Source organism: Osmia bicornis, chromosome 13 (assembly GCF_907164935.1).
Source record: "Osmia bicornis bicornis chromosome 13, iOsmBic2.1, whole genome shotgun sequence".
Lineage (NCBI taxonomy): Eukaryota > Metazoa > Arthropoda > Insecta > Hymenoptera > Megachilidae > Osmia > Osmia bicornis.
Genome location: NC_060228.1, coordinates 9,256,945 through 9,270,418, shown reverse-complemented (window position 1 = coordinate 9,270,418; position 13,474 = coordinate 9,256,945). Strand labels below are relative to the sequence as shown.

At 37.0% G+C, this 13,474-nt stretch overlaps 2 protein-coding genes and 2 long non-coding RNA genes across 8 annotated transcripts; 2 read left to right on the top strand and 2 right to left on the bottom strand.

Annotated features, from left to right (window-relative positions):
• The first annotated feature begins 97 nt into the window (after positions 1-97).
• On the top strand, positions 98-9,694 carry LOC114873612 (tribbles homolog 2). 2 transcript variants are annotated; one of them, XM_029182117.2, is made up of 4 exons: positions 98-187; positions 2,018-2,720; positions 4,963-5,264; positions 8,352-9,694. In XM_029182117.2, exons 2-4 carry the CDS (start codon positions 2,424-2,426, stop codon positions 8,839-8,841), a joined length of 1,089 nt encoding a protein of 362 aa, XP_029037950.1. In that variant the 5' UTR covers positions 98-187; positions 2,018-2,423; the 3' UTR covers positions 8,842-9,694. The 2 variants fall into 2 exon arrangements, with proteins under 2 accessions (XP_029037950.1, XP_029037952.1); XM_029182119.2 differs by lacking the exon at positions 98-187 and adding an exon at positions 1,018-1,106.
• Positions 3,966-5,007, bottom strand: LOC114873615. Its single transcript, XR_003788965.2, has 2 exons — positions 4,920-5,007; positions 3,966-4,364 (listed from the first exon to the last, which is right to left on the bottom strand). It is a non-coding gene; the product is annotated as an uncharacterized LOC114873615 (long non-coding RNA).
• On the bottom strand, positions 5,143-8,345 carry LOC114873614. 2 transcript variants are annotated; one of them, XR_003788963.2, is made up of 3 exons: positions 6,548-8,345; positions 6,200-6,442; positions 5,143-5,232 (listed from the first exon to the last, which is right to left on the bottom strand). It is a non-coding gene; the product is annotated as an uncharacterized LOC114873614 (long non-coding RNA). The 2 variants fall into 2 exon arrangements; XR_003788964.2 differs by lacking the exon at positions 6,548-8,345 and adding an exon at positions 6,060-6,116 and having other exon boundaries at positions 5,145-5,232; positions 6,200-6,541.
• Positions 9,695-9,787: 93 nt separating the features above from the next.
• On the top strand, positions 9,788-13,173 carry LOC114873611 (abl interactor 2-like). Of its 3 annotated transcripts, XM_029182114.2 has the most exons (7): positions 9,788-10,262; positions 10,880-10,934; positions 11,417-11,495; positions 11,605-11,725; positions 11,804-12,562; positions 12,632-12,895; positions 13,006-13,173. In XM_029182114.2, exons 1-7 carry the CDS (start codon positions 10,224-10,226, stop codon positions 13,135-13,137), a joined length of 1,449 nt encoding a protein of 482 aa, XP_029037947.1. In that variant the 5' UTR covers positions 9,788-10,223; the 3' UTR covers positions 13,138-13,173. The 3 variants fall into 3 exon arrangements, with proteins under 3 accessions (XP_029037947.1, XP_029037948.1, XP_029037949.1); XM_029182115.2 differs by lacking the exon at positions 9,788-10,262 and having other exon boundaries at positions 10,586-10,934; XM_029182116.1 differs by lacking the exons at positions 9,788-10,262; positions 10,880-10,934 and adding an exon at positions 10,943-11,332.
• Positions 13,174-13,474: the final 301 nt, after the last annotated feature.

The following is a 13,474-nucleotide window of genomic DNA, read 5'->3' as shown; positions in this document are numbered from 1 at the left end:
CCAGGTTTTATCCAACGCGCGCGCTATTCGAAAAACCAGTACGCCCGGTTAAAAACCAGGTGTATGCTTTTCGAGCAGACGGCGGTTTATTAACAACGTATTTGGGGGAAACTCGGTTACGTCTGGCTGTTTCTCCATCTCAGCCTCCCGTTCAGGAACGTACGGCAACAAGAAGAACATTACAAAGGTAATCCATCTTCATCCTGCTGTACATTTGGGCAAATGTATTTCAAATGAAAAAGGAATCTGTTTGCAGTGTGTGCGCGTACAGATATTTTGCGTATCAGCCTCACGCGAGTACAGTGCAAAGTGCAGTGATTATTACTGACACGTACCAGATCGATGTCAACCTCTTCATTGTATCTTTGCTTACTTTGTTTGGTGCGCTACCCCTTTCAGACGTTTAATAATTTTGTGACATCTGACCAATGTGAATTATACAAAATATTCGGATATATTTTTGTTGATCGAGTATTTGAATAAAAAACAGTTTCATGTTTGACCACTTACTTAAATGATTGACTTTGTATTTTTATATTCCAACGATCGAAGGAAGCCATACTTTGTTGTCATTGTTTGTAGTTTCTTTTTTGTTTGTCGGAAGTTACTTATGGTTAAAGGCCGATTTAATCCATCAATATAAAGTTAGGGGCTACGTGAACGAACGTGTTAGGCAATTTATTTCGCTGTATTGCGTCATGTTTGCGCGCTATTAATGCAACCGGTGCCCGCAATATCGCCGTGACAACTGTGGAACTCCGCCATTTTGACCTTACCGAAGGATATCTGCTATCTGCTTGGTAGTGTGCGTGTCCGGGTATACACGCGTTTCAACACGCGCTACCGTGTAAACGCAATCCTTCACTAATTCTAAGCAGACTATTTCGTCAGATTCTCGTTCATTCAATGAACGTGGATAGAGGACGCTCACTGCTCACGAGTTCCAGTACGGGGTTCCGCACCTGTCGATACACCGCTGACCTCTCATGTTCGTGTGATCGAAAATAAAAACGTATTCCGGTCAGTCTTTCGGTGTAAAGATGACGATTTTGAATCGCGCTCTCGTCTGAATTAATATCTTTTGAGGAGGGAAACTGGGGGGCGAAGTAAGTAAATACTTTCACGTACATCCCTGATCTTTGGAACGGTAGAAGTTTTGCGCAAGTGCGTAGATATCGTAATGGCGCGATTTCGCGAATATCGATAGTCAGAATTTTTCAGCTCGTGGAATCGAACAATCAAGTTGACTTTTTAAAGCTAACCTGAGCTTTGTCGTATTATTTAAAAGTATTTATTAAAGAATAACCTATAATTTTGTCATAATTTCGTATCTCGTAATTTATATGCGACAGATCTCGCAATCTGATTGCATACCGGCAAGGTCATTGAATTTATATAGGTACATACAGTATCGTTGAGTTTCAACAAGCGTAGTTAGAAAACTGATTTTCACAAGAAGAAGATGATTGTACATGCTTATTTATACAGTATTAAAGTGTAATATACTTTAAATAGTATATAATGTAATCAGTTGCGCGCAACAAGGTGATAAATAAACGAGAGAAACGGGAAAAATTTGTTGTGCAATTAGTGGCATTAATAATGTCTCGCGATTTTCTTGCATCACGTTTTATAATTTTTCTGCGACTTGGCTTCCTCGGCTTCCTCAGCTGGGTAGAATGGCGCGGCGCGGCGCAACGACCGCCTTACAGCGATATATCCCTGACCTTACAGTGTCCCCTTCTCTATGGAAATTGCGCACAAGGCAGGACGAATGTCGAAACATCGTCTTTTGAAATTGTCCGTGAATCACATAGAGTTAATGAACGGAACTCTCGTCATTCGAATCCTATTACGAATATGTACATACGTGTAATTGACATTATTCTGCTGTCCTCTTTTATAATATGTATTGTTTTATATTTCGTATACCCACAAATTTATATGAAATTATTTATGTAGGAAATTATATTTTTAAATTATAATTGTATCATTCAATTTCATTTATTTTTTGCAGAAATTAAACATAAAAGTGACCAATTTGTCACCTACGAAGATCTCCGTCCAAGGACCCATCGATAGCACGAAGCAACACTGCGTGGGCCCGCGCACAAGTGATGATATTCCTAACCAATAATTAATTAGTAATTATACACGCGTTTACATCGTTAGAGGTTATGAGCGTTAATAGATCCGTTTAAAAAAATCGATAATCGTCGCAGCTACCGCGTGGTAATCTTGTGACGTGAAGTGTGTTCAATGACTATACTCTTTTATCGGTTCACCGACAATAATACGAATTATAAAACTGTTTTCAAATACGACAGTGAAGACACGAAGAAATAATAAAAAAAAATAATAAAAAAAAAAGGCAGTAGTGTCGCGAGTGGTAAACAAGAGTGCACGTGTAAATACGGCACAATATGAGAGTGACAGCCGCCGTTAGGCAGCATCCTCTTCATCTGCAAGTGACTCGTACCAACAATGGAAAGTTTTTGGTCAGTCCGAACAGTAGTCAGGATCTTATCGTTAGTCAACAGCCAACGAGCGACGAAACAAATTCAGTGCCGGCAGTTGTATTTCCTAGTTATGAACCGTTGCCCACCGATCATCACGGACCGACCATACTCGGGGACCGGTATCTACTTCTTGGTCCAGCTGAAGGCAGCGCGCTTTACCGATGCGTCGATGTTCATACCGGCAAACAGATCGTCGCGAAGGTGAGTTTCAAAGCTTTTTTATTTCTAATCGGCGTATTTTGTATAATAAAATTGTTGGTAAACGGAAATAATTAATCGTAAAATAAAAGTACCAATAACTGGACACTGACGATGAGAGTCCGGATCTCCCCTTCGTGTTTACAACCTGTTCACAACCTGTTCACAAACACTTAAACTAACGTTTAACATTCATTAGCTTTGTTAACTAAGAAAGGTAAAAGGTAGAAAAAAAAATGTGTAATCAATGATTTCGTTGAAACGTTTCGTTGTATTTATCCTCAAGGATAGAGCAAGCAAACGCATCCTGCCTCCAGGATATGTGTCGGGTAAGACTCGAAGGCAGATGTGCAACAACTAACAGAACCGTGTTCAATAAAAGTTACACGCTGTATCGATGGAAATTACCTTTCTAAACTGTCGCCTTAAGGCCTTTTCATTCGTATTCGATTCGATTCGGGTCGAAGTGAACGGGTTCGTGTTATCGGTCGATGACACCGAGAGGTTCATAACCCGGATGGACAAAAATTGGCTCGAGTACCCGTGATTCGTGCTATTTCTTTCTTATTTACTCATGATAAAACACGCTACGTTACGCTATTCGTGTATTAATCATAGCACCACGTAAACATTTTTTAGGAACATTTTGTAAGACGATTGCTCAATCTTTTGAAATTGGAATTCATTCTTTCTGTGTTTACCTTGTACCAAGTTTTTCCTTATCGAATAAACAGAGAAATCGATATCTGTATGATTTTTTAGTCAAATACGAATTTTTTATGTGCCGACAATTTCTTTACAAATGTAACAGTCCATGAGAAATTATAAGTATTTAATTTGAGCTTTTTTTAAACGAATAGGATTTACTATATCCTTGGGATCTGTTTATACCGACAATACTCTTACATCAATGCTATTTTTACTGTTTTCACCGGGGCCGCGTTTGCCACTAGGCAAAATATTTGTCATTGCTGCGTGAAATAAATAAATCCGACTCTTAAATTTAATTGAAAAATATATACTTTTTTGAGTACATATACATTTAGATCGTGGTATACGATGTTCCTTCTGGCATGACGGACAATCGTTATTTCCATTGTCATCGCAATCGTAGGATTCATAGGTAGAATCGTGTGTGTCACTCTTTCCCCAGTTATTACATCTCTAATGAACATTGCTGTTTTAATTCTGTATTTTGTCGTTTACGATTAGCTCGAGGTAGGGGAAGAAAATGAAGGGTAGTAGCCATTGAATGAAATTGACTTTATCTGATTCAACGTGATAACATGTGCTCTGCTACTACGACGCGACGCGACGGATCAAAGATAATGACAAACAATGTGTCTTTACAAAATAGGTCGATAAAGGAGCAGGTACACGAAATCTTGGTTACTTTTGAAACTTTGTACATCCGCCCGTTCGTCTCGTGGTGTCGAAACGTGACACGGTTTCGAAACTCGAGTCCCATTAGTTTAATAAGGGTATACACTGCGTTCTTTACGAAATCGCCCGGTGTCGATCGATCGTTACACTCAAAATGTTTAACAGCTTCATAATTTTCCGCTCTTTGAAGTTTCAAAGACGTGTCCAAAAATTAAATAGTTGTGGCTCTCTCCGTGGTCCGCCATCCGCCGTCCGACCGTATACCTACATACATAATATAGGTATATTCAAATTGAAATATCACAGCATTCTCAATCGTTAAAGTATGAAAATTCCTGGAACGATCAACATTTATTCAGTTGTTGGTAAAGTTAGTAATACAATTTTTAAACGATAAGTTAACAGATTTTTAAATTATTAAAAAGGCATTAATATTATAAATATTTACAGAAGAAACACTCGAGTACATGCACTGTAGTAATAAAAAAGTAACCGTATTCTTATTGTCTGCTGCGGATATCCGTATTAACCGGTCAATGCTAACGTACAATTATCAAGCACAATGGCAGATATTGTGCGCATTATTGAGAACGATAAGCCGCGTCCGTATGAACCGCGTTCCTCAAAGAATCCTAACGATAAGATGCAAGGAATAATCAAATGTAATTTCCTTGGTACGGTGTTAATGGCTACCGTTTTGCCGAATAAAACGAACACTATTTCCATTCGAAATTCGTTCTCGATCACGCGAGGTGTTGTCAAGGGTAAAACACAATTTTTCCTAATCGGCATCGATTCGGATATGTAATACGTACTCACCAACTACTGTACCCAGTGACGCAACGATATTCCTTGATTTCAGGCGTTGACCGTGGGCGACAAAGGTTGCGAGGCACTACTACAGGCTCACCTTCGATTAGAAGGTACCGGGGCAGCGAGCGGTGTGGCAGGCGTGGTGGAAGCACCTGGAGGTCGACGCTATCTGTTACTAGAGGGTCATCACGGTGATCTACACGCCTATGTCAGAGCACGCAGAAGGCTACGGGAACCGGAGGCGAGGCGGCTTTTCCGGCAAGCCGCCAGGGCCGTGGCTACGTGTCACGAGTATGGGGTTGTGCTAAGAGATCTGAAACTGAGGAAATTCGTTTTCGCCGACGAATCAAGGTAAGACAGAACGAAAAATGACTGGTGAGTTTCGGGTTCTGAATTGATATTTCAGACTCGAACAAATTTCCCGAGCCGAATTTTCGGGTATTCCCACACTCCTACACCATACAATATAATAATATTATTGGCAAATAATACATTGGCAAAATTAACCCAGCAACTCATCGTCAGCAACAAGTGTTGCGTATTAAGGTGACAAACTAGTTGTTAATTTGACATGAGCGTTAATGATACGGTACGCCCACGTATCTCGTTTGTGGCATTCTTTGAGCGAGTGAGAGGGCACGTGGTTCAGACAGCCATGGAAAACCAGTTCGTGTTCGTTTCATTTCCATATTCGCCTGTAATTCCTTCACACCATCGATATGTATGAGAGGTATCTTGGAAAAAGTATTTCCACGCCTACATAAATTAACTAACTTCCCCTTCACCGGATCGAACTACACTCGAATATAATGCAACCCTTCCACCTTTAATGAATGCCGTTCTATTTTCTCTTCTTATCTAAGGTTCTCGCCATCGGTTATTTACTGCCAATTACGAATTCGACAAGTCGTGTTGTCACCGTTGCATTTCAAACAGACAGCTTCTGTTCATGCCGCATAATTGCACGTATTAGGTAATATTATGTACATAATTTCTGTAAAAATTGAAATCTTTCAATTTGTAATCGACAGGCTGTGGCAATATTGAATTCCAATCGCGTGTTTTCTATCTCGCGTTACAAACTGAACACGTTTCGTCAGATCATCCATTATGAATTATGCGATTCATTTTTTTACTACACTTTACCTAGATTTCGAGATGAGAGGGTGGGTAGGGGGTTGAAATTCTCACCGTTCTAAAATTCTAAGATTGCAATATGTAATTGAATAATTTTTAATAGTTTATAATAGTGTATAGGTAATAGTTTAGAAAGCTTAGGTACCTACATACTGTGATAGTAGCCACAGCCCGATGATGCTGACACGACAGTTGGTTATCAAACGACAAAAGCCCTACTGGCTAGAATTCCATTCCTCGTATCATCGTGTCACCTCCAGGAAAGGGTTGCATCTCTTGGTTGGATAGAACGCAATTGAAATGAATTCAAGGAACGAACGGATCGCGCCACGCCACGTCGAGCTATTCGTAAGGTGTGTTCTCGCGGTTGAACGTGACTGTTGGCGCGAACACTACACCAGGCACCCACACACGTGTGTATAGCTCTCTTGTGGACAATCGAGGCAAGAAAACTGGCCGGAACACAGCCGTGTACGGGGGGAGGTGTCTCTACTTACATGATAAGAGCTTACGAGAGACCGTTTCGTGTGTCGGCTCAGAGTTGGCTAATCACGCGTTGCGCTCGCATTCCTGTCGCTTGACGAACTGCTCCCGCGCGTAGAATAAGGAGAAGCGAGAAGGAAAGATCAACGAGATACATACAAGAGAGGAGAGAGACACGCGGGGGAAATGTTGCAAGCCAGAAAAGCATATTGGTTCATCGGCTGGGGAGATTTTGAAATGCTGGTATAATTAGGAAACGCGTGGTTCGTTCCACCTCCCCAGAAGTCGAGTCCAGACGTCTCTGTGATTGCATTACACTCGACTCTAATGATTAGAGTATGCGCCGACGTATACAGATCGAATCAAAAAAGATGTACATATACTCGCGATCGAATCGTGAGAAAATTTCAATTGATATTTATTTATTTGCCATCCACGAATGACGCGTCTAATTTTTTTATCAACCGTTCTTGACATCCTCCGTAGTTGGACCAATCGATCGTACGATAACACATCGGGTCTCCTGAATTCATTTCCATCTCCGAGACCTTGACGCTTTTGTCGTTCCTTTCGTTTTTTTTCTCGATCGAATCAATGATTTCCCGGATGTGCCTTTTTATAGAATTCAAGTGTCTCGGCGAACTGAATCTGATAACGTAGAAAAGGGATGCTAAGAATAATTTCCTATCAGCGGAAATCTACTTTGGATCGACTCTCAATCCGACTCAACTTGAAATTCGGTCCTTCGGGGGTTAAGAGCTAGGGAGATTTATAAAATGGCATATATGTATAAGATGAAAACAGAGTTTGTTACGCTTCATTCTGAATCGTCCTGTATAACAACTCTAAAACTTACCAAACACTTTTTCATAAGAAACCAAAAAGAAAATCTTGAAGTAGTACGAGAAACTTTCGTAAGAGAATCAATTTAAAAGAAGAAATACAAGAGAGAAAAAAAAAAAGGTGGCCGCTAGTAATGATACACTTGTTTCTCAACCGCGTTCTCGAATACATGAGCCTCTCTCGAGGAAATCACTGTGCTAGAATTCACTGTCCGCGCGCGACAGGGTTCTTGAACTCTCTCAGATACCGGTGTGTCGTGTAGGAGTCGTTTACTTACGAGTGAAAGTTTGCGAAGAAAGCTCTACTACCTGTCTGACTAACTGACTATCCTCGACGTGTGTCTCGTGCGTCCAATTAAAGAACGTGCCGTCGAAACCGGGTTCCTTCTAGGAAACGACACTCGTTTAGATTTCAAGATCGTACACCAGGCCCTCTTCCTCTTTTCTCTCTTTCTTATCCTGCACTTTTTAATTCAACAAGTCTATAGTAGCGGTCATTTGCGTTCATCTTCATTGACTTTTAGTTAGTAACCTTTTTCTTCTTATGCGATACTCTCTGATTGCGTATCGATCGAATATCGTAACCGATGTGAAAAGAAGAAACATCGTGGAAAGCTTCAAGTTGCCCAACAGCCGCAGGGATATTACGTAGACCCGTTCTGCGACTTCCGCATTTATTTGCAGGTTGATTAACTGCCGGGGCACTCTCTTTCACCAATCCTTTCGTTGTACTTCGTTTCATGATGACACGCAAATTACGTTACATCGTCACGATGGCGATGTTCCTCTTGCTAAAACGACCTGCAAAATTCTAGACGCGACCCCGATTACTTGAAAGATCATACTCAATCCATAGAGTAAACAGTTCGTGTTACATATTCATCGTCAGTATGACTCGACAGTTCTACTTTTCAAGTCTGAAACTGAAGCATGTATTTTTTTGTTTTAACGTCTGAACCTTCTCTCTGTTTTGTAGGACACGGCTTCGCTTGGAGAGTCTGGAGGACGCTGTAATCGTAGAAGGAGACGACGACAAGTTAACCGATCGAAGAGGTTGTCCAGCATATGTGGCACCGGAAGTGTTACGCTCGGGAAGAGCTTACTCCGGTAAAGCAGCCGATATCTGGTCCTTAGGCGTTCTTCTCTACACTATGCTGGTCGGTCGCTATCCGTTCAATGATGCCGAACACGCATCTCTGTTCGCAAAGATCTCACGTGGTCACTTCGCGGTTCCGGAAGGTCTTAGCCCACGAGCAAGATGTCTGATACGTTCGTTGTTGAGAAAGGAACCGTCCGAGAGACCGTACGCTGAAGACGTGCCGAGACATCCGTGGCTCTCGAAACCTCTACGAGTGTGTACCACATCCAGCAGCAACAACAACAGCAGCACCAGCAGCAGCAGCAGCAGCAGATCCTCGTGTCAGGATCAAATTGTACCAGAACTACCTAACAATCCTCAAGACTGACTTTTCCATGAAAAGAAATATATTCCGCGCGCGATGAGCCCAGTTTTACATGTTAATCCTTTATTTGGACGAGAGCGATTGTTTTTCTTTCTTCTCGTTATATTCTAAAGACAATTTTAGAATGTAAGAATCCGATGTTTACTTTTTTGGTGGAATATGTTAGGGAAGGTCTAACGGTATAATCGTTATAGTTGCGAAAAAAGATTTAATTTCGTTATTTAACAGAAATTCAATATCAAAGTTTTTTTTATATTTTATTAGCAAAGTATATTTGTTTCATTTACGGGCTATGCTCATATGTCTGCTTTTAAATATCCATTAAATTACAAAAGGTTTGAAGGTTTGTTTTCAATTTTAAGAATTGTGTTTTTCCTTTCGAGTTAGAAATATGTATACATTTTATCAAAAATTACTTTTATTTTATACATTTTTCTATTCCAAAGAATTTAGTGTAATCTTCAAAAAAAAATTAACGATTAAACCCTTGATCTTCACTGATAGCTTGATGAAATGAAACTGTCATGTGTTGTATTTGATATCTATACTGATTATTTTGTGTTTCTGTGAAAGTAAAATTAAATGCAAAATTATTGAATGTGTGTATGTTGAACGCATGTGTGAGACTTTTTTCCTTTATATTTTGTAACGTAATTTTCTGTGCATTAGATGTGTTTAACTCGGTGCACAATTCCTCGTATCATTTGAGTCAGGGTACAATGGTGACAGCGTTTCACTGACGCTAAAACGTGTATATAAAGACAGTTCACTGAATTCTAATAAATCCTAATAAACGTTAATTAGGAGTATTAATAAAAAGTTCTGTACATAGACAAATAAAGTGACGTTTATGGTACATTATTCCTCAACTATTTACTCGTCGATTTAAATTTCTGTATGGAATCAAAATATACTATTTGTTTTATGTTAGTGATAAACCCTTGAACAGCAGAGCGTGAATTAGTCGTGACACTATATATTAAAAATGGTTTCATATATTGGAAATGTAATTCTAAAAGAACAGTGTGAAATTTAGAAACTAAAAACAATGTGAAATGCATAATTAAATTAAAGTTCTGACTCTCCCCAGGGTCTGCTGTCCAACCATGTCCAAGGGTTGAAGAAAATGATAAATAAAATACAAAACCAGTATTGCAATATTCTTGAACCAATTATTATGTAATCAGATTTCTAGAAAATTCTGTTTTCATTAAGTTTTCATTAAACATTCTTAATGTTAATATCTTTTAATGTTTAAATTATATTTCTACTGACGTTGAACAATATTAAGCAATTAAAGAATATTTTTTATAAATTTTTATTATTTCTATTGAATGATGTTAGATAACAAAAATGTGTTGGAGGTTAATGTGGGTTAATGTTTCATGTTGGACAATGGAAAAAGATTCAACATTTTAAATTACGTAATAGTCTTTCAAAATGTACAATTATATAAATATAATTAAAAGTAAAAATTGTTATATTATGCGTACTAAATAAAAATAATATTTCGTAGAATTAATAAAGAAATCAAAAAAGTATTTATTAGATTTCTGTGTTTAGGTTAGGAATCTGAGATTACACATTAACCACCATGAGGACATAAATGTACCCAGAATTTTTCAGTTTTGTAATAATTCGCCTTTTATGTAATTTTACAAATTTCAAATCAGTATACCTACAATATATCGTCAAACAATTTACAAAATTTTTATATCTGTTATACGGTTTTGCTTTGAAAAAAAAACATATATGTATATATATATAAACAGTTGATAAAGATTTTAATTAACGATCGTATTACTCGTAAAAACAACTGTTCTTTGCAATCGTAAAAATTAAACGTTATTGATTCAAGAACTTTCCTCGATGAGTGAAATCACTCAATAACGTAATCAAATTTTTTAGTAACACATGATTGTTTTTTTGTTTAATCAGTGTTTGATTTTCTTAGAAAATTTTGTTAAAATGAAAAATGTTCATTGATTGAATTGTGTCATCGTTTAATTAATTTATTTTAAATATTTTATCCCGATGTCAGATACATAATAGTTGCAATCGTGTCGAACGAAAAATGGCCGCAAACGTAAGAACAGGTGAGTAGTATGCGCAAACCTGTCAATGATTGTAACTGTCATTTAAAGAAAATTATCAAGTAGTTAGTTCAGTCCAAGAAATTCTATGTAACAACAATTTAAATGTCGTAGTCTATTATTAACATATGTAATATTACAATTAAATTTAATTACTACGTCACATTTTTGACTCGTACGTCAGATTCAAGAATATTGCAATTCGTTAAATTCGTAATGGTTATCCCTGCCATTATGCATCTGTTTAATGTTAAAAAAAGTGTTTGACATTTGATAGTGGGCGTGTAATTGTAGTACTTGAGTTCTTCCGTGAATACGGGCATTGTGTTGTCGGATTCTGTTTGTATTAACGCTACGCATTTGCCTCGATGTATATGAACGTTTAGGAAAAATTTATACAAGTAATCTATCCAATACACGTTCCGATATCATATCTCGTAAAAATTACATTCTGAATTATAATTTTATTTCATACTCGTTTGCAGAAATGCGAATTCCTACACGTTCTGCTCCTCGTCCACCTGTCAATTCAACAGCACAAAGAAATGTTATGTGGAATAGCACGTGAGTTCAATGCTACGTTTTTATGCAATTTTTCATTTGATTATTTTTATTGTTAACATATTTTTTGTATAATATTGTGTCAAATTTGTACAATGTTTAATTTTCATAGAAATGATGTTTACGGTTCTATGCAACAATCCATTCAAAAGAAGAAACCACCTCCTCGACCACCACCACCAAAGTTTAATCAAAATCACTTACAAATACAGAAGGATAAATCAAAGAAACCAGTATGTAGATATTAATTTAATCAAAGTTTTTTTGATTTATAAATGTTATTTAACTGTATTTGCATGGTATTTATACAGGCAAAACCAACAGAACTATTGAGTAATCTTTTTGGAAGGAAAAGAAGTGAACATTTAAGTACAACACAATTGAATAGCCAAATACAAAGTGCAATATCACAATCTGAACATACAAATGGATCAGTTTGTCTAATAGATTTTAGTCCACCTGGTTCTCCAACTTTTACAACTCGATCAAGTAGCGACGGTGTTAGCATTGATAGTTTTGGCAGTGATGGTAATTCAAATCCATCTGTATTTACAAGTAGTGGAAATACATCTCAAACAGAAAGTGCCTTTGAAGATGATTTTGATGTGTTTGGAATATCTGCTAAGAAAATGCCAAAAAATGACCCTTGGCAAATTAATTCGATGTCAGATCCATTTGGACCATTAGAAGTAACTAATTACAATACAGTTGAACCTGTAAAATCCATAGGAGATGCACAGTTCTTTGCTTTCAATACAAATAATCAAATGTCTTTTAATCAGACATGTTCAAAAATTACTCAGTCATTGCCTACTATTATTCGTGCAAAAGTACCCAAACCACCAGCACCAAAAATTTCACAAAAAAGAGTAGAGAATAAAATTAATCGTACAATTGAGATAGAGTCCAATTGTTTTAATAAAACAGCAGGGCCATTTACAAAACCAATAACATTAGATTTAACTAATTCATGGCCGAACGAGCCTAAAGATAATTCTTCTCCACCAATGCCCACAATACCACCACCTGCACCACCACCAGAGTATTTAACAGAAACAAACGATCTTTCAGTAAGTAATTATAATTTGATTTATATATTTTACATAGACAATTGTTACTCTTTAATTTTACATTTTTAGATGATCAGTGAAGAACCTTATGGCATTGCTCTTTATGACTTTCCTGTAACGCACGAAGATGATTTATCTTTTAACGAAGGTGATAAAATATATTTGATTAAAAAAGTTAATGATGATTGGATGGAAGGCAGGATAGGAAACCGAAAAGGAATATTTCCTATTAATTTCATTGATATAAGAGTTCCACTGCCTGGTGTTCCAGATAATGTAGTTGTTGCTGTCTATTCCTTTAAAGGGGAAACAATAGAAGATTTAAAGTTTAATGTAAGTTGATAGTTCATATATGAGGTTTTGTTAATAAACATAGATTAAAAAGAAAAAAAAAACAGTATTGTCAAGATACATTTGAATCTTCTGTGTACTATGTGTTGCAGGAAGGTGATAAAATCACAGTTTTATCAAGGATATCACAAGATTGGTTGTACGGTGAATGTAAAGGTCGGAAAGGGCAGTTTCCAGCAAATTATGTGAACAGAATCCCATGTAATATTCCATCATTCAATTAATCTGTATGTATATGTTATAAATCAATAGTTTCACAACAATATTATGTTTAAAACGGAAATCGTGTTTCTTCAATCATTAAATGGCTAAAGGCAAAAGACTGAAATTTTATAGATGAATCCATTGCTTTGTAAATTTAGTGAAACGATATTTTGACCAATTTTGAATCAAAAATTAAAAATTAGAATATCTGTGCTTAACTCTCTATATTGAAGAATAAAATAATTAAAGATTTTCAATATTTAAAAGAGAAATACATGAAATGTTCTTTTTTTACTATTATAAAGTTAACTATCAAATATGAAAATTATTCATTAATAATGTAATATATATATTTTT